This window comes from Barbus barbus (genome assembly GCF_936440315.1).
Source record: "Barbus barbus genome assembly, chromosome: 20".
NCBI lineage: Eukaryota > Metazoa > Chordata > Actinopteri > Cypriniformes > Cyprinidae > Barbus > Barbus barbus.
The window spans coordinates 1510549-1538072 of NC_136748.1; the positions used below are offsets into that span (position 1 = coordinate 1510549).

General features: G+C 36.7%; 1 protein-coding gene across 2 annotated transcripts in view; it reads right to left on the bottom strand.

The window, feature by feature from the left end:
• LOC306885923 (steroid hormone receptor ERR2-like) overlaps positions 1-27524 on the bottom strand; it is an 87658-nt gene that overhangs the window by 55662 nt on the left and 4472 nt on the right. For both annotated transcript variants that reach the window (XM_079442744.1, XM_079442743.1), the window contains exon 2: positions 9603-10024. In XM_079442744.1, the coding sequence (XP_079298870.1) occupies positions 9603-10011 (409 nt within the window). In that variant the 5' untranslated portion in view covers positions 10012-10024. The remainder of the gene's footprint in view (positions 1-9602; positions 10025-27524) is intronic.

The window sequence follows — 27524 nt, forward strand, 5'->3', positions numbered from 1 at the left end:
AAACTGTAATGAACAGGTCAGTAAACCTCATATATAGCTGTTGCAGATGAAGCTTCTCCATTAGTGTTCTTCTGCTCTGAAATCTTCCACAAACGCTTCCATCCCCCCATTCTCAACTTATGCAATTATGTTAACATTATTGCACAGATGAAGTGGAGGGTCCCAAGATGTATTAAATAATTAGAATTTCTCCATTTTATCTGGGTTATACAAATCAGTATGCAAATGTAGCAGATCTCTTTGGGTTTGGGGTAAATAAAGGTGTGAAAATGAATGTGATAAAGTCTGATTGCTCCTCTTCCTGTTTTCCCATTTGTTGTCACGATCAACTAAACAGCGCTAATCAAACACATTTCCTGAGGATTTCCAGATAACAGACGCTTTTGATTCATGGTTTTCCCACAACTAGAATGTGCAGCGACTCGTTGCTCTTTCATCCTATCATATTTTCTGGAGAAGGAAAGGCTGAGACTTCCTATTCTGGGATGTGTCCCTGTGGGATCATTAGGGCAGGATGCGTCTTGAATTGCAGTGTTGGTTAGCGTATCTCGGCCGTCTGATTGGCACTCTGACCCGCCGCTCCATCAGGAGATGGATGGCTCCTATTCCCTCTCAGATACGCTGCTAGTCTCACATAAACACACTTCTGACTATCAGCATAAGGCCTAGTCTGCATCGCAGCTTATTCTGGCCTCAAAACGCGTCAGACAGGAAGAGACCAGGATAAATTACACTGAGGACTAGACCTTGTGCCAACAGCGACTGACATGTTAATCAAACAACCACAGCTGAAATTAAAAGATTGCTCATTAGTTGTGGATGCTTTGGTAAGGGTTTCATGATTTGGGGAAAAATTCTAATTGTGAGTTTTTAAAATATTTAAACTTTTACGGCAATAAACTATTAATAAAATCATTATTATTATTAAATATTAAACAAAATTAATATCATATGTAAAACTAAAACGGTAAAATAAAAAGTATATTAATTTTGTATTTAAGAAAATAATAATATAATAATATTAATTTTATTAAAGTATAACTAAATTTACAATAGTAATATTTATGGCTGCATGATTTTTGGAAATCTAGTTGTGATCTTTCTTATAATTGTGATTAAAAATGCAACAAAATGTTGTGTTTATATATAAATATGATTTAAAATACTAATAAAATAATAACAATCTTTATAAAATATTAAAAACGATAAAATACTATAGTACTAAATAATATAAAATATTGATAATATTATTATTATTGTTATTATTAAATATTCAACAAAATTACTATTATGATATTCTACAGTGAAATAAACAAAAAATTTATTTTGTATATAAGAAAAATAATAATATAATGACATTGATTTTATTTTAAAGTATAACTGTAAACTAAACTGTAATTCAGCAATAAACTATATAAATAAATTACAATACTACTATTTATGGGAGTCTTCATTTTTTTATTTCCAAAGGGTAAACCATCATTTTAAGTGGAAACACTGGATCATGTGTAAATGAACAGCACAATAATTCCATGGTGCGTTTGTGCAGAGTAAACATTAAATGTAAACAAAAGACAAATTTAATTCAGATTTAGTAAATAGTTCAAATTTACTATCGCAAATATTTCTAGCTCATATCATATAAAGATTGTATTTGGAAACAAGAGGTGACACTGCAATATGGAGGACGAGCAATCGCTTCAGTCCGCTCAGAATGGATCTACTCAGAAACCCTATAAATGTTATACTCTTAAAATAAAAAGTCTTGGGATTGGAGAAGACAATTTTATTTTATTTTTTTTCAACATTTATCTGCTTTAATTTCTTTGATGGTTTTTTCAGGACTGGTGCCAGGCCATGGTTTGGGAAGAGACTTGGGTCAAGTAAGTAAATTACAGTAAAATGGAAGGTCTTCCTCATCAAAATCTAACCTGACTTTTACAGGCTTACTGTCAGCCGCGATTACTTCGTAGAGGAAAGAGATGGAGCTTTCATACACGTTTACACCTGCGTTGAAAATTGGCAGCAGATCGGCTCGGGTGTTAGGGGTGGGTCACGGTGGTCAGGAACCATCATGTGATCAGAGATGTTCATTTAGACCACCTCTCACTGATGGACATAGATTGACCAGCTTGGAGAATCAAAATAAAGATGATTATGAGTTTAGAGCAAAACTGAAAGACAGTGATTTTTAGTGACTGAACACGTTTAGTGGAAGTAAACTATAAAATAATTAGTGCTGGGCAACGATTAAATATTTTAATCGCGATTAATCGCAGCATGCGCCAAATTCAATAATGAAATCAAAAGTAGAGTATTGTGTAACTTTATTCTTTCAAAGTTCTGCTGTATGAACAAAAGTGCAATAACATTTGGTTTGTCAAAACTTTAAACAGATAAAGGGCTTTTTTACAGCAGTTAAAAGTTAACAGTTAACATTTCTTGTAAATCTTAACTTTAACATTAATGTAATCAAATTAAATATAACATTAACGTATAAATAAAACATTAAAACAAAGTTTTTAGTTTGTAAAAAAATAATCTATAGTTCTCCCACATGCTGCATCCAATGTAGTCTGCCGAAGCCTTCCTTCAGTGTTTGTTTGGGTGGGTGATTTGCTGGCATCAACGGTGTGCATTGCATTTAAGTGATACTTCAGACTCGAAGTACTCCGATGATAAGAAAATTCAGCTTTGCAGTGGTTACAAATAGCTTTAGTTCTATCAATTCCACCGTGTGTTAGAGGTTTAAAATAAAAATGTCCCTTTAAGATTTCGGTACCTTTTTCTATTTTTCTGTCCGCACCTGATATTTTCTGTTTCGCGCTGTAGCTCTCTTATGGTGCGTTCACACCAGACGCGAATGAAGCGTTAAGCGCGAGTGATTTACATGTTATGTCAATGCAAAGACGCGATTAGACATCCTGCGGTGCGATTCGTGCGAATGACGCGATTCGCGCGAATGGCGCGGAGCGAATTGAGCGTTTCGAGCGTTTGATGCGCGTTCGGAACGCAAGTTGAAAAATCTGAACTTTGGCGGATATTTCGCGCCGCGCCAACCAATCAGGAGCTTGCTCTAGTAGTGACGTGATTAAGAGCGGAGGCAGAAATCAAAACAACAATAAAGGACATCTTATGTTTATCCACTACAGAGACATCAGAGCCAGCGGCAAATGTCAGAAGGACTAGCCGAGGTTATGCTCCTCTCTTCGGCATACATGAGCACGAGCGTCCGGTGATCGCCTGGAGCTCACGGCTCCGAAATCGGCTAAGCACATTTTCAAATAGGGGCTGTTTTTATAAATAAACCGCAGATTTGAGTTTTAAACAACTACATTCTCGGCTGAAATACACACGTCCAGTGTTTCCATAGCACATAAAGGTGATTTTATTTGCCAAATTCTATACATATGCTCTCTGTGGCAGTCATACCTGTGCGCCTGGCAGAAGCCCCGCCCATGATGCGACTTCGCGTCTGTTGTACAGTGAATTTCACGCGCGAATGAAGCGAATTTCACGCGCGAATGAAGCTAGTAAACCCAAAATGTTCACGCGTCCAACTACGCGCGAATAGCGCGATTTATTCGCGCAAGTCGCGTCCGGTGTGAACGCACCATTAGGCACACAACAAATGATTTCATTGGTTGAGACGCGTGATGACGCTCATCCCAAGCAGCCAGTAGCATACTGATAAACATCCCACCCCAGCTGTGACCCAGTAAGTTAACGCGCGATAAACTAATTGTCGGCGTTAATTAATTAATGCGTTAACGCGATAAAAACGCGTTAACTTGCCCAGCACTAAAAATAATAAATAAATGCACACACAGCTAACAGGGATTGTTCTCAGAATGTTCTGGCAAGGTTCTCTCAAAGTTATGAACAAACATTCTTTCAGTAATATTAATAGAACCTTTGTTAGGTTTTCTGGTTTTTAATGATGTTCTCAAAAAGTCAGCACAAAAATGCTATTTATGCATTGTTCATGGAATGTTTTTCTAAAGCTTTTTTTAACAAGTTTCAGATGGTTTAGACAACATGCAAAGGTAACTTTCTTAAATGGTTTGTTAATGTTTGTATTGCCAAGAAAAATTTTCTGCTGTCGATTTTCATAACGTTAGCACAATGTTCTTGGAACATATTTTAGTTAACCTGGTACATCCATTTTTTTATGTTTGGATAGAAACTGATGTGAACAATATCAATGATCGTCAGCTTCAACTGCATCAGATTCTAAACAATTTACAAATCCTCTTTCAGTCCAGATCTGGAACTGAACTTTCATAAGAGCAGTCATTTATTATGAATGAACAATGACATGAACCTAAGAATTCTATGAATATAATATTAATATGAATAATAATTTGAAAACACTTCAGAAGCTGCCCAAGTGTTGTGTGTAAATGTTTATTTACACGTTTACTAGCATTTTTATTTTATTATTATTATTTTTATTTTTTCTGGCCAAAATACATTTTTGTTGCAAACAGTGAAGCTCAATTAAATATATATTTTTAAATTAAAATTATATTTAGTTTCAACCTTCATATACCAAAATATATTTCAAAATGTATTTCAGGGGCAAGAAAATACATTTCTACATTTCACTGAAGACCTTACAGATGCTAAATGTTATGTGTTCACACGTGTTATAAACAACAAAGATTTTCTACAAATGTGGCATGCAAATGTATTTTCTGCTAAAATATACAAAGGGAAAAATATATTTTCAAATGTTTAAAAAAATATATATTTATATTTTTAAAATATATTTTCAAAAATATATAAAAAAAGCAAAAAAGGTAGAAAATATTTTTATGTAAATATATTTTGAAATATATTTTAGCACATATTTTTTGATCATTTTAGTATAAACTACTTTGAAAACGTTTTGAACTACTTAAGTTTTTGCTATATGGGTTTCTTTCAATAAAAAATGTAACATTTCAGTATCAAATTTAGTATTTTATAACAGAACATATAAACATTTATTACTGATTTGCTTGTTTACATGTCGGACAGAATTGGGGTAATGGGCAAAAATCTAGCTGTCGATCAGTTTATTTTTCAGCTGACCTTGCGTTGAAAAAATAAAGCGTGTTAATGTTTTCACATAACTACACACATTGTCGACTCATTAAGCGTAATGGGGATATGTAAACACACTCAGTGTCTATTCAAACACAAGAAAAAGAGTCAGTGCTCACGACCTCTACAATTTACAAAATGACAAACACTTGCTTTCAGCAAAGAAATGAAAGATTAGACATTAAACACCTGTCGGCAATACTGAAATATATAAACATTTATAATTGCTTTGCTTAGACTTGTGATAATTCTTTTATCACTATATGGAATAAAATTGCTGCAGTTCATTGTTCGTTTAAGGAAATTTGGTTCTGATTTAATTTAAAGATCAATAGTGATTACTCACGGATCCATCAACTCAGTATTAGTATGTTTGAGATACTTTTTTAGACCTTTGTTTCCATTTTAATCATACAGTACACAGTATTTATTATACAGACACTTGTTCTGTTATTTACTTTCTAAATCGTGTCTGATCCTCATCTCTCCTGCCTCTTGTCTCGTCTTCAGTCAGAAGCTCCTTGTCTGCCATATTCTTCATGATCTCAACCTGCCCTTTTTCTTCCACTTGTCTCTCTCTGCCTAAAATCCTCCCTCGCTCATCCCGAGCCGTGCGTCTGCTTATTATGCCATTAGTCTTCCCACTCGTGCACGAGACAAAAACCAGTCCCTCTTCAATCTAAAGAAAGTCCTGGGTTTCTTCCCCTCCTTCCTGGCCGTGGCTGAAATTACCCGGCGACGCGTGCCTGCGTTTCTAATTGCGCCGGCCGTCCCCGGAGACGAGCCCCTCCCCCTGGCCTAATGAAAAGCCTCGGCCTTAATTACTCCTGCTGAACGCTGATTGTTATTGACAAAACTCCTGTGGCTTGGACAAACGGCTCTAGATTAGCTCCATTACAGGCAGCGCTCCAAGAAGAAGAACACAGCGATAGAGGGGGAAATTGCCATCTGACAATACAAAGTGAGGAGGGGGACGAGACGTCTGAGTCGCAGCGTGTAACTCTCCTCCTCTTAATTGTCCGGCTCCTCGTTCTACACAAAGCGCTCGTTTGTTCGAGTGTCTCACCACAGATGCTTTTGTGCGTCTCTGTGTTTAAAGCCGGACTCTAAATATGTGATTGAGGGACGCGTGTTACGCCAACAGTGGAGATTTTTGGACACTGCGATTGTTTGATTCACTAAAGGTACATAGACTGTTTAAAGCCGATACAACGCAGCCAATATCAACGAGTGTGTGTTTAAACACCTGACGGTCATGAGAGCTTTGAGAGTGCAGTCATGTTTGTCTCCGCAGTGATTCATAATGCCTTATGTGGAAGATGCATAAATACAGCTTAGATTTAACCCTGAAAAGCCTGACATATGAAACAATAGTTAGAAAAAAATAAAAATAAACGGAACAGAACCTTTAGATAAAATATTTAAAACAAAAAAGATTGCATATTTGATCCATCAGACTTTCATGGCTCATATAGTCTGATATAGTGAGAATACGGAGGAAAAAAACAGCTCAGTTTTATTCAGAGACTCAAACTGAACAAAAATATGCAATTTGGTGCAGATGCTGATAATTAAATGATGAAATTCTGATGCATGTACTATAAATCTATGAGATCTTTATAACAGTAGAGCAGATACGGACATAAAATGATCTAAATATCAGTCATCGCTCTATATCTTCAATAATATGTCTCAGTAAGCTGAGAGTGTAATGATCCAAACATATAATGCAATGCTGATTGAGAGATGAAGAAATAAACGCTCCTCAGAAGATGTGAGATGAAGATCATTCCTCCGCTGAGGAACAGTGAGAGTAAAGCTTCTGGAAACAAACGCTCCTCTAAAGATCCTGATGATCAGATTTGAGACGCACTGATTTTTCTAGAAAATGATTGATGGAGAATCAAGTAAAGCTGAGCTGCTTCAGTCCAGTAAGAGTTCATCTGGAGATATGACTGCAGTTATTCTGACCTTTACTTGATCAAAATCAGTCAAGATTTGACAGAAAAAGACACTGAAGCAGCAGCTGAAGCTGGACGTTTCTACAATTACACTATAAGAGCTTTTACTGGATAAAACACTAAACTATCTAGCAGAAGACATGGAGGAGATTGAGTGTTTAACAACAAAGTTTGATCATTTAGAAATTAGTTTTAAAGGGTTTACAACTAATCACTCAGCCAACAATAATATTCTTATCTGTAAATGTTATACTACTTCATGTTAGTATTTCCATTTAGAACAGTGTGTCCTATACGCGAGTTAAACCTCAGATACTTCATTAACGCGTTCATGCGTTTAGGCATGTGTGCCAAATATGTCTTGTGAGCATTGGGAAATGTGGAGTTTTATGCAATTAATGGATTAATGAATGAAGAAATTACAAGAAGAAATACAGTAACTCTCTTGATGAGTGGGATTTCTCCTTGCATGTTGTTGAAGGTCTATGAAAGCAGAGCAGTGCTTTGCACACACACACACACACACACACACAGTCCATGTGATTAGTATCTGGTTCAGAACACACTGCTCCTCTTGTCTGTGCCAATCCAATCTGACAGTGTGATGCTGCATGTCTGTTCTGACCTGAACATCACGCACCACAGAAATCTCTGCATTACAGCGCTCGACTCCGGATCTGTCTGTAGGTTTTAACAGCATTAACTCCATGGTTTTCTGTATTTGTATTTAGTATTGCCAATACCGTTGTTAAATTAATTCTACTTTTTTTTTTTTACAAAAATAAACGTAGTTCCAATCAAAGCCACAGCAGAACTGTTGTGAGTCCCCAGTTTCGTTACTGAATGAATGAGTTAATGATTCAGTGACTCATTCATAAAGACAGTCAATTGCTTTGTTTCCGAATGAATCAGATGTTTAAACAAATCAGTTGAGTGAATGATTCAATGTCTCACTCATTGAGACTGTGACTTGCTGCCACCTACTGGCTTTTAGTTCCATATTCCATTCATAAAAATAAATAATAATAAGTAAAAATGTTTCATATTTCAATACCCATTTTTTTCTATGTTGAATTAAAATATTTCTTTCTAAAACTACTTTTTTGTAAGGTTTATCTATTTAACACAATAGTGACTTTAAATTATCTTTTGGGGGAAACTTTTTAGCCAAAATTACATTTTGTAATTTAATTTCAGTAAACATATTTTCAAGCAACATGAAGACCACACTGGTCTTGATTTATTTTTAAATTTTTGGGGGTCAACCTGCCCCTAAACAACATTAAAAACCAAGCCAGATTTTGTACTATTAGTCAGTGTGAAACCTTTTGGTTTGTCCATTTCTCCTGTGCTGTAGTGAGAGACAGTGATGTAAAGATGGCTATTTCATCCGCTCTTGCTATCTTCTGGTCAGTGTGGTCATCTTATCATATGTCTCTGTAACAGTAAACCTCTTATAGGCGATCAAATGGATTGATTACTGTAATGTCACTGCTGGCGCCACACCATACATCGCCATGTCCATGTCATGATAATGTCAATATGCACATTGTCTTTTTATTGACGGTTGGCCATGCATGGTTCAATGTTTCTCATTCTCAGATCATGTGATGAAATAAGTTTATAGTGACATATGTCTGAAAGTTTGTTTTATATGAAAATATGAGTGAAAATATCTGTGTGCTCACTACACTGATACAAATATTTTCTGTAAAGCTGCTTCGAAAAGAACTATACAAAGATAAACTTGACTTGACCACTGTGTTTTATTCATATCTGGAGCACAAATCTGCTCACCATGGCTGCATTTATTTGATCAAAACTACAGTAAATTATTACAGTAAATATTATTACAGGTTATAATAGCTGTTTTCTTTGTGAATATCTATTAACATGCTATTTATTTCTGTGATCAAAGCTGAATTTTCAGCATCATTACTCCAGTCTTCAGTGCCACATGATCCTTCAGAAATCATTATAATATGCTGATTTGCTGCTCAAGAACTGATGAAAACATTTGTGCTGCCAAATATTTTTGTGGTAAATGTGCTTCATTTTATTTTTCAGGATTCACAGATGAATAGAAAATTGTAAAGAACAGCATTTAATTGAAACATAAACGTTTTGTTACATTATAAATGTCTTTACTGTCACTTTTTACCAATTTAATGCATCCTTGAGGGATAAAAGTACTAATTTATTTTGTCCTTTTTAAAAAATGTAATCTTACTTACTCCATCACAGTTTCCACAAATATATAAAGAGGCACAAATCAGCATATTAGAATGATTTCTGAAGGATCATGTGACACTGAAGACTGGAGTAATGATGTTGAAAATTCAGCTTTGAGCACAGCAATCAATTACATTTGAACATACATTTACTTAGAAAACAGCTATTTTAAATAGTAATAATATTTCACAGTTTTTACTGTATTTTTTGTATCAACTAAAAGCAGCCTCGGTGACACTTCTTTCAAAAACATCTCAACAAACAATCTCAAGTCATTCAAAACCTGTAGTGTGTATAAAGCAGAACACGCACATGAAATACCTTGTATTGTTCTCTTGAAGAAGGCCTTGCAGGCTTCACAGGAGGCCACGCCGTAGTGATACCCCGACGCGATGTCTCCGCACACGAGGCACAGGCGTTTTGGGATGGAGTTGAGCATGTATTCGCACTTAATGGAGCCGGGGTCCTCCAGTAACGTGCTGGAACAGTCCTCGTAGCGTTTGCGACAGGCGCTCCCCACCGCACTCAGAGGCCCGCCCGCCGTGAACATGGGCGGAGAGTCCAGGCCGTTGGAGTGGCTGTTGATGGCGCTGGCGTAGCCGCCGCTGGCGTCCGAATGCGCGCCGGGACTGGGGTGGCTGGCCGTGTCCACCAGAGAGGACGGACTGGAGGGCTCTGTCTTAATGTAGGAGCCACAGCTGGACGTCATGTGCCGCTCCTCAGCAGCCATCCTGTTCAGCAGCCTGAAACACATACAGCGGCGTGAGGAGGACGACGCAAATGGATAAGAGCTGTATATTTTTATCATTTTTACATTATTACAATCGCATAAGCAAATCAAATTAGGAGAACAACAACATATCAAAATTAAATACAAAGTTATGGCATGAAACTCTAGATGGCGCAGTCTGATAAGTCTAACTCAATCTGACATAATGACATCATTATCACATGGCACAGCTGATTGGTTCTCTCTTGTATCAGTAGCCAATGAGCTCGCTGCTCAACATTCAAATATATACTAGTACTTGCTTCAGAAACCCTCCACCTTCCCCAGCTCCGGTATAGATCTGCTATTCTAATCTGGTTATTCCATATATGTTATATTTGCAGCAGCAGTATTTCTGTTGAGAAGATTAAGTAAACCACTGGGAAGAAAATGTATCGATTTAAGAGAAAAGATCTCTTTGGTGGATTTAGACTCTTGACATCTGGCAACCCCAAGCATTAAAGATATAGTGGAGGCTTGTTATCAATGCAAGATAATGGTAATATCAAATTAAAACAATGTTTCCAGGATAAATAACTAGTCCAAAAATCGCAGGCAATTATGCTTAATCGAGATAAGCAGAAATCATGATTGTGATTAAAATACGATTCATTGTGCAGCCATAAAAAATGCTTCAATTTGAATATGGTCCTTAAAAATAACAATTGCAGCATTGCAAGCTAAAAACCATTTTCAATTTTCTTTTTTTTTTCTGCATAAAATGCAAACTTGAGGAAAAAAAAAACAATATCATCTAATGAATCCGATGAACGTAGAATGATCAAACAGATTCACACACTGTTCAAGCGTCAGTGAATAGTGAAGGCTGCAGCATCAAGGATATCTAACATAAACACTAGCGTCTCTCACACTTTCAGGACATCTGAATATTTATCTTCATGCTAACAGATGTTACGATTGTCAAGAATCAGAAGAACTACACTTGATGCCTTTATGTATAATATATTATATAGATTTAATGCATTATAATCATTTAATAAATAATTGCTACACGTGTGACAATGAATAGATAAATATTATAATGGATTATAACTGTGCTTATAATTATTAATGTGATCATACAACATGTGTATTGCGTGTCATAATTAATGCATTAAAATACTTTTATAATGCATTAAATGTAAATGCTTGTGTTACAGCAGGATTCTGGTGGAATTAATAATTCCATCTTCTGAATACTTCACATTTACAGACATCACAAACATGCAGCGAACTGAACACAAGCATGTGAAATAGACAGAGCCTTATTTATTTGACTCCAGCCTATAAATAATTAACATTACAGAGTGTAGCAGAGGTCATGATGGGGTTACACTCAGCTTTTTTAGCTGTTGAGTCCAGGGTCAAGTGTCCAATGGATTGGCCCTGATGATCGCTAGCATTAATAAACCTGAGCTTTCCTTGATCCCATACAAATCATGTCGTCAGGCCAAAACTCTGCATGTCAGTCTAACTATTACACTGCCAATTAGGGCTGGGTAAAAAAAATATCCATATCTTGACTTTAATCGATTCTCATTTTTACGAAACAATATTGATTCTTATATGCAAACAATTGATTAGTCGAGCCTGTTTTCAGTTAAAAGATCCCATATTGTCAAAACTGAAATTTCCTGGCTTTTTTCATGATAACAGAGGTCTAGGGGCTATGTAACTACCATACGAGTTTCAAATCAGTCAGTCCACAGTAAAGTGGACACAGCCTGCATAAAGTAGCTGTGTTTTTTCACGATCCCTTGTGACTTCCGTAAAAATGTGACGTCCGATCTACTCAGTCACTGCCTTCAGTCACCATCCCGAGCACCACCCACCGTCCTTTTGCCAAACCCCCAGACAGCATCGCGTCCATGCCATTGCTGAGCAACAACAACAGGAAACATGTCGAAAAGGTTAACTTTAACGGATGAAACCAGATCGGCCGACCTGTAATGTTACACTCTCACTCAAAGAATGATCTGACAGGATTGTTATTATAAGGAGGATCACAGCTAACATGTATAGAAAAGACAATACTTTATTGAACCTTTTCTGATAAGAAGCGTGCTCTGCAAACGCAAGCATTTATGACGATCGTTTCTGTCCGGTCTGCTCGTTTTATCGTGTTTAACCACAGCTGTAGTCGGTTTTTTGTCTGGCAGTGGCAGCAGGTATGCAATCAAATTTCTAATTTGAGGCTGTATTGCATCGATTCTGGCACCCAACATCACAACAAGATGATATTTTAAGCTCCTTATGAAGCTGAATCTGCGCTGGTTTGTTTTGCTTCCAGCATAGCGCAGTGACGTAATTGTGACGTCGGCCCTACATGACCCTAGTTAGCTGTGGGTGGCCTAGCCATGCGTCACTCAGAAAACAACAGGCCAATCAGAAGAGAGGCTCGTGAATATTAATTAGACAGGCCAAATCAACCTGTTTTTACCAGAGCTCATGAGAGAAGAGCTGTAAAAATATATTGACATGGTTTTTGGTACTTATACCGCGAATATATATTTAAAATACCCAGTAGAGTTTTGTTTATATCTGCTCAGGCCAGAGGCGTTAAGCTCGGTAAAGCCGCATTTGACAGCCAGAGTCTAGATTACACTCTAGATTCAATATGAAACTCTTACTAAAACAAAATAGTGATCATAATCATGCTGAGGCTGTGTAGTTTTAAAAGTGTTTAATATATGCCGACTCGCACATATGATCCGCTCCGTGCGATCACGTCTCTGGACCGGAGCCGGAGAGTCCAGAGCAGACTGTGAAACCAGAGCTCATTTTCCCCAATCAAAAGCATATTTACACTGTCTGAATCGTTCCCTATCGCCGGGCGCTTCGGATTCTAGAGAGCATCTGATTGGACAGAACGTTTGATGAGAAGCTGAAATACGAGGTGACGTCAAACAAATTGTTGATCCATTTTGACGGAAGTGACGAACTGCAAGCTTTGAATGCTTATATCTTCTAAAAGCGAATTTTGTTGCTGTTTTGGAGCGCACTGGTTTATAGATAACCTTAAAACTAACATATTGATACTAACACCCAACGGGGACTTTAAACTACATGAAAATGAGAAATAATTGAAACCGATCATAATTGAAAAATTAAATATTGAAATTAAAATAAAAATACAAACTGCAAACTGTAAGTGAGCAGCGTGACTTGGCGAAACTGCATGGCTGCATTTAGATTAAAAAGAGCAGCGAGAGCACAGGCTTCCTTTAGACAGTCTCTGACTGATTTAATTGTAAGTGCGGGTGATGCTGGGTTCAAGGCTGGGGGGTCAAGGGTCAACCTTATTTTCTCACCCTGGTTTCCCGTGCCCATGGAGATGGGGTCAGCGTGTCAAATTAAATCTCATTGCAGCGTTTCACTGCCTCTTGTGTCATGTATATTCAACGCTGCGGCAGGTGCCACCTCCTCTGGAAATTCATAGAAAGGTTAACGGCTAAAATAAATAATAAAAAATAGCTCCTTGTTAAAACACTGACCTTGTGGAAAAAAGGCCTGTGCCAGAGAGCGTGTGATGGCTGTGTCCTGAACGCTGCACAGAAACTACAGCCGGATATCAGCGGAAGCTCGCCGAGTGCTACATACGACACCTTTAGTGAGTCAATAAAGCTCGTTAGTCAGTAACTTCAGCTGAAGTGTAAGAACGATCTGACCAATAAGTAACACGCTTATTCAGTTCAGACGTACTAAAGACAACATGTTTGTGTCAGTGGAAAATTAACCATCATTTATTTATCTGGGATATTTTTTGTGGAAGTATGTGGAATATTTATTGCAGTAAAACAACAAAACAAAACATCATCACAATGATTTTAGTTGCAAAAATAAATAAAAACATATATATATATACTGTATATACTATATCATGTAATATTATAAATAATATATTTATAAATAATGCAAAACAGTTTTACGATTGGCAAAAAATATGTATGGCTTGTAAGAGGCAAACGTTTTGGATTGTGGTTTGTCATCTTAAATCTGCATTGATGATAATAAATGTATGATAAAACGCCATGTTGACAAATATAGATGAAGTCCCTTTTTTTTTTTTTTTTCGCTTGTGTAGTCATTTAAGAACAATGTTCTTATTTATAGTATGGGCCTGGCAGGAGACAAATCAAGTTCGTGAAAAGCAGGAGGCTGTTACTGTATTCCTCCTCAAGAGTCAAACCTTTAGCGTTTGTTTAGAGCTGCTGAATAAAGATAAATGCGTGTGCACCTTTCTGAACATTCATTTCATTTATTAACAGCCATATATTAGAAACAGCGGCATACAGGGCAATTCCATTTAGGCTTTATATCGAAACTTCATGGGGAGCTTAACCCCAGGTCAAAGGTCACGCTGAAGGTGACACTTAGCATAATTGCATAAATGTCTGAATGGCTTTATGTTCATATATAAAACATGCGTTCAGCAGAGAGTTTCTTCAGCTGCCACAGCTCCAACTCTGCATTCTGTGAGTCTGATGCGACTGAAAATATGTCAAATATGACAAAATATGACATCTGCCACTAAAATATCTCTGTTCATATTAGTAAATGTTAAGATCATCATAGACTATGATTATCTATCTATCTATCTATCTATCTATCTATCTATCTATCTATCTATCTATCTATCTATCTATCTATCTATCTATCATACTACATTTGTTATTTTAGGTTTTAAACAGACACTAATTTAAACCTGATAACTCACGAGTTGTGATTCATGAGAGTTTGTGACCGATTCACTAAATGAATCAGTTCATAAGAGTCATTCTTTAGTGAATCAGACCACACTGGTATTCATTGTGTTTATTGCATGAACCCAAAGACGACGACACAATAGTTGATCTATAATCTTTACATCATTTTATCGGTCTTTCCTTCTCATCTCATTCATCTCTGATAAAGCAACAATTCTCCTGTTTACTGTAGATTCCTAACTCTGCAGGAAACTGTGTTTTTTACGTTTACAAAAACACTTTTATCTAAAGTGACTTGCATTGCATTCGAGGCACACATTTTATCAGCTCATGCATTCCCTGGGAATCGAATCTGTGACTTTGACGTTGCAAGCATCACTGCTGTACTGTTTTAACTGCTGGATTGCTTTAGAAATATAATTTAGCAACATGCAAAGTGGAGGCAGTGGAATTCTTGCCATTCCTTCATGTTCAGTGCTGTAGAGTGATATGAGTTTAACCCCGTCCCGCTGTGTCAGGAGGAGTCAAGGACCCATTCACTTCCTCGGGCAGATCCCTCACGTCTGCTTTTGTCCACGGTCAAGGCATTTAAATTCATGCTGAGTGGAGCCCCCCGAGCATCATGTTCAGTTCGGCCCTAATCTGATTCCAGCCGCTCACACTAACAGAATTTCAGCCGCTGTAATAGAATTGCACTACCGCCACAGCGCTGGACACCAGTTAACTGAAGATCTCAGAAACCCTCAGCTTTGCTCTGAAGTCTATGATTCTTAACAAAGTGCAGTTATAGACCCAAGCACAGATACTTCCCCAGCAAAAACTGCACTTCAACTGCACTGGGTCATGCTCCAAAACCACCGTCAGACTAGCTATAGTGAGTCTGAACATTAAAACTATTTGATCCGGATTTACTAGATTTACTAAATTTCACAATTAAAGAAAGAAACAGCAACACTGAATCAAATGTGAAATTTAAAGTAGAAAGACTGAAATAGTATTTCTTGTAAAATGTACTTCTATAATTGTATATAATCAACTTCTAAAGACATTTTTATAGTGTACTTACACTAGCATTCAGAAGTCTGGAGTCAGTAAGTTTTTTTTTATTTTTTTATATAAATCAATACTTTTATTCAGCAAGGACACATTAAATTGATTAAAAAAAAATTAATTGCCTCAGATAACAGCATCAAAAAATTTTTTTTTTTTCAAATGTAAACAAATGTGTACAGGTATGACAGGTCCATCAATTTTGAGTTGAACTGTGTGATTTTCAGCAAGATTTAATTTATCTATTAATTTTTATCTATACTAGTTCATTTTAAATATCAGAGTATTTGACACACAATATGTCCATCAATATTTCAGGTTGAAATGCATGTGATTTTAAGTAAAGGTATATTGCAGATTTCATTTGTAATAATGTTTTCATCAATATCAGTTTATTTTCAATGATTCTTCGGTGTCACAAATGATCCTCTGATTCAAAGATTTATATATAAAATAAATTCTGTTCTTTTGAACTTTATATTCATCAAAGAATCCAAAAATAAAATGTATCACGGTTTCCATAAAAATATTGGGTGGCACAACTGTTTTCAACATTGATAATAATCAGAAATGTTTGTTGAGCAGTAAATCAGTATATTATTATGATTTCTGAAGATCATGTGACTCTGAAGACTGGAGTAATGATGCTGAAAATACAGCTGCAGATCACAGAAATAAATTACAGTTTAACAGATATTCACACAAATAAAAAAAAATATTTCACTATTTTTACTGTATTTTTGATCAAATAAATGCAACCTTAGTGAGCAGAAGAACTTTTTAATGGTAGTGCATATGTAGAAGTTAAAAGCTGCATTCTTTTAATGCAGTGAGCCTTCCATATTTGAGTGTCATAGAGTCAGCGGGTTCAAGACAGTCTCACACACATACACACACACTCGGTATCAGATGCCCGGCAGGTGGAGGGGAGATTGGTCAGAGGGCCGCAGCTGATGGGCTGATAAAGGAACTCAATTAACTCCTGACATGCTCTCGTGCTCCTCCCCGTCACGCCGGGCTCATGCAGAAACACTGTTTACTCCACTAACAAACATATTTAATTTATACTGCATTTGATGTCCAAGCAGTGGACAGTTTTGTTTTGTGTGAACAGAGCTCTATTTCATGGATGCAAATGAAACGGGGTTCGTCCAGGGCTCCGGGCGAGCGGAGCGAGAGCCCACAGAGGGCCACTTGGAAATGTCTGCCCATAAAAAGGCCCCGGGTTAACAGCTACCGAGGGAATACGGGGCTCAGGCCGACCCTGGGGCTGTTCACTCGTGTGTGTGTAAGCAGCATTCGCTCAGGCCCCTGGGAGCTGTTTTAATCTCGGGCCGCATTGGAGAGCCGCTCATTCATTAGTGCAGAGATAAACAGAGAGAAGGGGAAAGGTGAAGACGAGCACTTTGTTAAAAAGCGAAGGAGGAATTTGACAAGGATTTATGAGCGACTGAACTAAGGAGGTGGAACACAGCCAATGAGAACTGGACAGAGAGAGAGAGAGAGGAAGAGCGCTTGCTGATCGCGATTGTGCCCTTCAAACATCAACAACCGCGCTTCAAGTGTTCAACATCATCACTGCAAATGAAGCTGATTTCAATGTAAAAATATCACCAGGGTAAAGTTAACCCTATCTATCTCATCAGTGCAGTCTCTTCTGAAGCTCAGCTGTGTTAGTAATACCGAGGTCATGGGTTCCCACACAAATGTGCAGCTTGGATGAACTGAAGTCACTTCAGATGATCAAATGTATTCAGGTAAATTATTCCAAAATGTAAAGAAACATAACATATCAATTTCAGGTTGAAATGTATGACTTTAAAGTTGTAGATTTAATTTTACTAATCGCTTTGACTATATTACATACTTTTAAATGGTCTTGTGGTGTGACAAATACATTTTTAAAAGTAATGTTTAAAGGGAGGGGGGCGGCTAATAAATATAAGCATAATTAACACAGTTTGAAATGTACAGTATGTGATTTTAAGTAAAAGCATATTTTTGATTTCATTTTTACTCACTTTGTGGTCTATACCAGCTCAAGGATCCTCTGATTAATAATGTTCATCCTTACAAATAATTCCATTTCACCTGGGTTTTTTTTTTTTGACAGCATAAAATTAAAATGACTGATGAAAGTGGTGATGCATCAAGTACTGCTGAAACGTTTGGTATTATTTTCTGTTGCAACACAGATTTGTGTAACTCTCTCAAAATACATATATATAAAAAATAGATATGCATACAATAAATATTCTAAGAATTTATTTACATATATTTTTAGAGATATCACGCTATGTTTGAGTGGAAGAAAATCTTAATGTTCGTATTGTTTAGAAATATTTATTAATATTATCATACAATATATTTTATTTACAGTATATTAAATTCGATTATATATTAGGTTATTTATTGATTTATTTAAAAGCAAATTAATTCTGTATTTATCTAATACATTTTTCTTTTTCTTTCTGGTTCACTTCACAAAGTGCAAATATTTAATGTCATCTCTCAAGCAACATGACCTCATAAAATCTGCATGCATAATAATTCTATAAGAATGAGTTTTAAAACATTTGAAATAGTGTAGCATGTCACACTACAGAACATCTATCCAATTATTTTTGTTGTTGTTTTTGTTTTTGTGGCAAAAAAAAAAAAAGTACAGCTGAAATGTTATTTTCTGTTGCAAAAGAGATTTGTGTAACTCTCTCAAAATACATAATTATGCATACAAATATGCATAAAATAAATATTCTATATGTATTTATTTATACATTTTTATAAACATGAAGTTATTTTTCCTACAACATCAAAATACATAATTTTTTGGGGTGGGAAAAAATTGCTTAAAGTAATTCATGACAACCACCACTCCATATTTTTTCCTGGCATTATAAAGTCGCTCCTGTGGTTAGGGCCAGTGAAAGGGCAAGTAGCAATCTCAACAACTAGTCTGACTCCTCGCTGAATGAATGAGACACCGAGAGTTTGAGCCGTGGAGGGAGAAAGAAAGAGAAGGAGTGAAGAAAACAACAAGGTGAGAGGGAGACAGATGGATATTGGGTGACGGTGCCCGGTTACTGCAGGAGAGACCGGTTGAGGAGTAAATATAGTCCGTCTGCCTCACATCGCCTCTGCAGCCTTTATCAGACTGTGAGCTCACGGCCAGCCTTTAGTACGCCACAGAAACAGATCGCACCCGTCGATCCTCATCGCGTCCCTCCTGAGCGCAGGACATGGAGGAGGAGAAACACGCATGTCACGACTCTAACTAACGCTCTCCTCCACCACATATACTGGAAACATCTCACTCATCTGCCAGACATTAGCCTTTCAGCCCTAGCAAACCCAGCTCATGCTCAGAAATGACAGCTTGCTCAAATCAAAGGAAGAACACCAAACTCCAGACTGGCCTCACAATAATTCCATGTAAATATACACATTGTTGGACAGCCACTTACTAAAGATAACAACACTCAACTGCATTGCTATATATATATATATATATATATATTATGTACTGTATATAAATATATAAAATATATTGCTTTATATATAGCTTTATATGCAGTTTCGAAGCAATGTGCATGCATACTGTATAATAAAGGAGTGAAAGTCAGGCAGTGTGACGAGTGCGGCGGTGAAAGAGTTAACATGTAAAAGTGTGTGAGCCCAACGGTAAAGCTCCCTCTTGAATTGAACAGTTCATCATATGAAAAAGTAGTTCATTCCTCGCGTGGAGCACACTTGGGAAGGTTTTTTTAAAATCGTTCCCCTTTTTTCCCTCTTTACACTAGAAATAATGCATATTCCTCATTTTTCTGCTAAATAATTAGCTGCCAAATCAAATATGCTCCTAATGTAAGACACTCACATCGTCTGAACAAGACTGTCATTCTGTGTGTGCATGGCTTGACACATTTACTTGCACAAACACAAACACTCTCACATATAAATATAAACCACGAACGTCTATTTTCACACCGTCTTCTGTAATCCTAAAGCGTAACACAGAAACATCAGATGACATGTGAATCTTAGAGCAGTCCTGCATTATGGGCCACTAAACGAGTCCATCAGCGTTACAGTAAAGTGTGTGAAGTACAGCTGACACAATGCATCTGAGCTCATCAGACATGACAGAGAAACGGACACGTGCAAGCAAAAACAACACACACGTCAGCGGATGCTGAGGAAATCATATTTAATGACCATTCTCAACTTTTCTTAAATTAATTTGGGAGAAACCACTCTGAGCTAACAAAATACATAATATTATGATTTATTAGACATTCTATTGCAGTTTCAGCACTTATTTTAAGTGTTTTGTAGTGTGGCTGGGTGATAAAGTTATTAAGTGATAAAGTTATAGATAGAGATTTTTTTCATGCTAATGCCAGTTTTATGCTCAGAAATGGTTTAAATTGACAATACAGACATCATTCAACGAGTTTAAGTAAATACAGAAATCAACTTAAAAACGTTTAATTCAAAGAAGAATTATATTTAATTCAGTGGCGTGCGGTGGTTTTTAAAATGAGGAGGCAGTTACCTAACCCTATATATATATATATATATATATATATATATATATAATAAAATCAAATCTAAAATATATATTAAAAAATTAATGTTAATGTTTACACTAAGTGCAAATAGCTATAGATTCTGTTTACAGCTAGATCGCAAACAGTGGCAATTATATGCACCTCAGTATTGTAGTACATTATAAAACAGTATGCAGTAATAACATGTTGAGTGTAAATTTTAATTTTAATTCCAATTATTAAATGCATGTCACCTACACTAACCCTACCCAATAATTTAAGTTCAACTTTTTGATTATTTCCTTCATTATTATTGAAAATACATGCCTTTCCGATGTGATACTTGAAAAGATAGGGAAAAAAGTTCGGCAAAAGGCGGATTTGAACCCAGGTCGATTACGTCACACACGACTTCAACACGTACTTCACTATCTGCGCCACTGGAGCTGTTACGCAACAATGGTCTTTTTTAATGCTTTGTAATCACACATCACAAACATTGTCACAGGCACGAAGATACATCTTTCATTTCATCAAGCTAAAACGCCTGTCTATCAGTTAGTATTAGTTCAAAAGATGTCAAAACACACAAGGTTTACATATAGACTCAGTTGGTTATGTCTAAAATGAATGTAAACAGCCGAGACAAACGGATGCGTGCAGGTCTTAAAGGGACAGAACTAAACATGCAGCCCGCTGTCATTAAAGGGATAGTTCACCTAAAAATTTAATTTCTGTCATTATTTACTCACTCACGTTGTCCCAACCCGGTATTCATGTCTTTCTAGTGCTGAACACAAAAGATATTTTGAAGAACGTGGGTAACCAAACAGTTGCTGGTCCGATTGACTTTGATAGGAGGGAAAAAAATACTATGGAAGTCACTGTGGATCAGCAACTGTTTGGTTATCAACGTTCTTCAAAATAGCATTTATGTTCAGCAGAAGAAAGAAACTCATTCAGGTTTAAAACTAATTTTGAGTGAGTAAATCATGGTATAAATATAAAACACTATGACGGAATCGACAGACAGATAACAATTTTTATTCTTTAATGTTAAAACAACAAAACGCAAAGAAAAAAAAATATTCACTACTCTTGACTGAAAAAAAAATAATACAGTTGCTTTAATAGGAATCAATCTATATAGAGTTGTATTGCTATATTTGTTCATTCAATTTCTTGAATGCTCCTGCTAAAAATTTGTAATTGTACCTGAAAATAAAGCACTGTTTATTTTATTTGTATATTATGTGTATTTGTAATGTGTATCTTTGTTCTTATTTTTTAATAACAAATAAAATAATGACAAAGATGTTTGTCTTTGGCCACTTTGGCCTAAATATCCACCATTCTTTTTTATATTTTGTTACCTTGAAAGGCTTTGTCTTTATAATAGGGAAATTAGTGTGGCTGTACTGTGCAGACAAAATAGTAAAACCAACATGACAAAGAATCGTGATAAAATCGTGAAATTGTGATATTTCTAAAAAAATCGTGATATGATATTTTTGCCATATCGCCCACCTCTACTATACACTAATGCATAATAATGTGCAAGTAGAGTAACTTAACATGATGACACTTCTATGACCAAACTGAATCAACTGATTCATTAAAACAGACAGTTTAATGAAGTGTTTCTTATTTAACCTTGTTCCATAAGACATGTTTACCAGATAACTAGCTCAAATAACCTTTGTTTGGCTGCGGTCTCACATTTCTGAGGTAGAAGTCACTGTGTAAATATCACTAAAACACCAAATCATGTCATATTTTAATATAGATAAGTAAATGTTTTAAACTAATAGCTTTTTGTTAAACACTGTCATTCTTACACTCCTCTCTGCAAACTAGCACTACTGTACTCTGATGAACTGCATTTGTCTGTTCACCAGAATCCAACAGAATCAGCACCAAAGCCGCTGCATGATCTTGCCTTTTGTGTTATTTTATCAAATATTCAGTCTGATTAATTTTAATGACACTATTCAGCGATCAGTACATGTGTAGTTCTCATATACTGACACCAGATGACAATAATTATTACAGAAAAGCCGCTTCTTCAAGCACCACGATGAGCTCCAACACAACTCGGTCAGTGTGGAAAATCACGGACTGCAAATGAGCAGCGCATGACAAACTCAGGTGACTCACAAATAAACTGGCGCAGGAGGTTTTCCATGCCATCTGACTGTGGCTCACCTTCATGAACGCAGCGGATTTCCGCTGTAAAGTCCTCTGATAATCTGAGAGAGTTCACGGACCCTGATTTACATGACGCAGATCTCATCACCTCCACAGCAAATTAAAACACCTTCCCACAGACAGAGACGAGCAAAGACTGTGTGTCTGAATACTGAAGCACATGATAGAATCGCAAAATAAATAAACTTATCAACCCTCAATCCTTGTTTCGTCATGTGTCCAGTGAACAGTATTTTGAGACCAGCTGGTAATATTAGACGGATGTCAACATGGAACGATTTAGTGGCACAGTCCTGAATCAAAAACATTTCAGAAGCTCTGATCTAAAACACTTGTTGACTATTTCTATCTTGTTGAGTGCAGTCAAGCACTGCACATGTGAATATGCAAACACTGAATATTCTACCTTGATTTGATAAACAAGTAACAACACATCAGAATAACACCATTTAAGATAACAAAAACACTAACGGTGAATTGTGCTTTTCTGCAGCAAAACTGAGTTGCACAAACAACAGAAGGTTTTTCCAAACACTCCCCCTGTCAAACAGTAAGTCCCGCCCCCAAACTCGCTTCATTGGTTGAGTCAGAATTTGACACGTTGTGCTTCTTAAACAGATCAGTGTTTGTCACAGTGTTTTACTCTTCAGGTGAAACTATTTAAACATACTGTAAACTAGCTTTTCAAAGTTTGGGGTCAGTAAGATAAAAGAAAATACAAAAACAAACTAAATAAAGGAAATTCATGTTTTTATTCAGCAAGGACACATTAAATTGACCAAAGTGGCATTAAAGACATTTATAATGCTACAAAAGGTTTCTATTTCAAACAAATTATGTTCTTTTGAACTTTCTATTCATCTGTGAATCCTGAAAAATAAAATATGTCACGATTTATTGTGCAGCACAACTGTTTTCAACATTGATAATAATCAGAAATGTTTGTTGAGCAGTAAATCAGTATATTATTATGATTTCTGAAGATCATGTGACACTGAAGACTGGAGTAATGATGCTGAAAATACAGCTGCATCACAGCAATAAATTACAGTTTAACAGATATTCACATATAACATTTTTTATTTTACATTGAAATATTATTTCAAAATTTTTACTGTATTTTTGATCAACTATATACAGCCTTGGTGAGCAAAAGAAACTTCTTTGAAAAACCTTTAAAATCTTCCAACCCCAAACCTTTACATAAAATACTTTTGTTTTGTTAATAGATATGCATGCAAACCGAACGCACAGGGGCAGAAGATCCAGTCACAAACTACAGAATCCTAAAAGACCGCTGTGCATCTCACACACCTGCGGCGACATCATTTCCTCTCCTAAACCCCACCCAGTTCCTGGCGCTTCCGCTCCCTCCCGCAGTGCAGGCAATGACTGTGTCTCTGGACGTGGCACACTCAAGTTTGGCTGTCAGCTGGAATCAGAGCCGCAATGGTGACAGACCGTTTCAATATTGATTTCATAAATAAACAGAGCTAACCATCGATCCTAATGTTATTTTGCATTTCAATTACTGCTCAGAAACATAACCTTCAAACGACTGGCCGCTCAATACCAATACCATTCTCTGATAAACGCCCGCGTGCCGCCCCGCGGACATTCGGCCTCACGTTTTTTTCTCCCCTCCTCTCCAAAGTGTAAATTAGCGGACTTAGCATTTTCCCCCCGCAACATTTGATTACCGAGCAAATCAGGACACGGCACTCGGATCGTTTACTCTCAGTGTGTGGGATTGATGCAAATAGAGAGCAAGTGCTGCGGACGGGCCGCACGTTAGTGACGTGAGATGCATATGTGCAGTCAGTTGCATGCGCAGCTTTACATGCGACCAGGGTTATTACAGCTAACTAAAACTAAAACAAAACAACAAAAATAAAATAAAATAAATAAAAATTTTAACAGAAATAGAAAATGCATAAAAAAAAAATCTAAAATAAAATATATAAAAAATATAATTAATCTATCTAAAAAATATATTAAAAAAGTTAACTTATTTTATTTCAGCTAGTTACCAAAAAAAAAATATAATTTTCATTGAGTTTAAGTTGATTTGCTAACATAACTAAAATTAAAATTAATTAATTAATTACAATTAATACAAACTATATAGACAATTTTTTTTTTAAAACACAACAAAATTACTAAAACTTCAACTAAAAAGAGATGAAAACTGAAACTATACAAAATAAAAACTAATTCAAAATAAATGCTGTGATAACGCGTAAACAGTAGATTTCAAAAAGTTCATTTTTAAATGGTCAAATTAACGTTTAAAAGACTGCAACTTTGTAAATATGCTTAAACTGCCATGCTAAAGTTAGTATTTGTTTCAGATAAGTCCTGCTGTTCATAGCATCACTGCTTCCTCTGTGGTCTCCTCAGAGTGTGTGTGTGTGTGTGTGCGCGCGAGACCCCCCATGCAGCATGCGTTGGAGGGCCATTATCCTCAGCACGCTAACAGAGCTGGGTTTATTTTTAAACCTGCTGTCACGACGCAGCCAGGATGCCAAGGTTACCTCGGTGAGAACTGGGGGACGGATGGGCGACACCGGGCGGCTCGGTCACTGCCGCAGGGTGTGAGAGCACTGCAAGTGATCCTACCGTCAAGACAAGCAGAGACCACAGCGCTCGCACTACAACACAACCCTTCTGCCTCAATTTACACATGCTTTATTCAGAAATTTGCCATTTTTTAATGTCTGACAGCTACATTACATACTTCACTCTTCAAAATAAAGGTCGCAGTAGGGTGTTTTCACAGCGATGCCATAGAAGAACCATTTTGGTTCCTCAAAGAACCTTTAAGCAAACAGTTCTTAATTTTTTCGGTCACACTTTATTTTAAGGTACAGTTCTTACCATTAACTACGACTTTTGCCTCAGTAAATTCCTAATTTGAATTCCTAATTAATACTTAAGGTAGTTGTTAAGTTTGGGTGTTGGGTAGAATTAGGGATGTAGAATATGCTCATACAGAATATGTGCTTTACAAGCACTAATAAACAGCCAATATTTCTATTATAAACAACCTTCAGTGCAATGGAAAGCTTCCACGGATGTTACTACTGTCTCCTGAAACACAGTTGTTATAAGCATATGATGCATAAAACAAGCTGGTTCGAAAGGTGTAAGAGTGTGAATCAGGATTATATGTGCATAGATGACAAATATAGAGCACCAAAGACCCTCAGCAGAGCATGTGTCAATAATAAACACGCAACGGAAAGAACGCAGGTGAGTGACACACTGCATGTGCATGTAAAAACACTGCTCTGCACTCACCCCCGCTGGTACAGAGCCTGTGTGTTTGTATGAAAAACCATGCGGCGAATCGAGAAGCGTGCTCATTTTGGCCAAAGGTCAGCTGGCCGGCGAAGAGATCGCGGAGAGAGTCGAAACCCTCTCCAGAGCTCATGAATATGTGGGCTGACCACAGCCATGGATCTGTGTGAGTAATGTTTTCTGAAACCAAATTACTGTAAGCTGATCCCATCTGGATAGTGTCAGAGCCGGCCGCTTTAGTTACCCCGCGATAGCATCTCCTCACAGACAGCAAAAATCTGATTAACCCAACAGCACTGAAACACTTGCTCAAAGAGCGCCGAGCTTTTAACTTAAGATGCACTAATGCAATTCCCACAGCTGCTTTTTTCCCAACCTAATGCGATAAAACAGAAGAGGGAAAACGGAAATGCCGGAGATACGCGCTTTATGCGCTCGATCCGCCAACTCGGTAATGAAGTCCAACAATTGTTCAATTGAATTTGTCTGGCCGTGCTTATGGAGGTTTTCTGCATACGAACGTAATCCAGCTGTCATCCCGACCAAGAGCCTGAAATGAGGCCGCAGTGAGCGAGAATACGTCTAGTCAGTCTTCGCTCCGGGTCATATTGAATATCCCAGCTGAGTAAAGAAGACGTCAAAGTGACCTGCATCGCCACATTTCCGAGTGCCTCAGATCTACACATGAATCCTGAAGCACGCAGCATGCAGTTTACAAACAAAAGCAGCATCAATCTCACCGCACGTGCCAGTAAACACTAACCGGTGGCGTTTCGTTGTGAATCCAGTGCTGCGGTGCATCTGAGGACAGTGTGTGTGACAGACACTCAATTCACACACATGCAACCCCATCAGTAAATCAACAGCAGCAGCCAGCCGCTCTTCATGCTCATTTTAAAATGGAAAACACACATTTTATTGAATCACTTCAACAACACTTGTTGAAATATTTTTGGAAATGCTTCAACTAACTAAAATTAAATTAAGTGGATTTTTTTTAATAAAACAAATAAATGTATAGATGCACAATAATGCCAGTCAAAAACCTAAAACAGGTTCCTCTATTCCAAACACACAAAACACTCTATATTAATGTTAAATTTGAAATGCATCAGCAGATGTGTGTTAACATTTTTTAATTCATATTAAAAAAAAGGCAAAGAGATTAAGAGATATAATTATATCACTACTACATTAAAATAATTTGGTTCATTAACAGTAGGTCAAATAAAAGTGCATGACGGTGTTTAAGCAACATACCAGCAGTGATGGTCAAATTTATGAGACACATATTTAATGACATGCAAATAAATCAAGAAAAAATATGTTGTACCTTTTAAACATTTTAAAAACTCTTCATCATAATTAAATCACTAAATAAAGTATCACTAAAGAAAATCTCACTGTAGTTTTACACTATTTCAGATTGTAAATTTTCAGTGGAGCTAGAATAATTTGCACAAAACGAGTTGCTCTTAATAAAACTATGAATTTTAAATATAAATGTTTTAAACGCATTTGAGACTAACTAATTCTAAATAAAGGTTTTCTAATGGCAAACGCGGCTGTGGAAATGCATGCGCGGAGGTGTCAGGGCAGCTGAGCTCTATTGAACCTTTGTAATCCGTCTTAGTGTAAAACTACAAAGCAGCTTAAAATA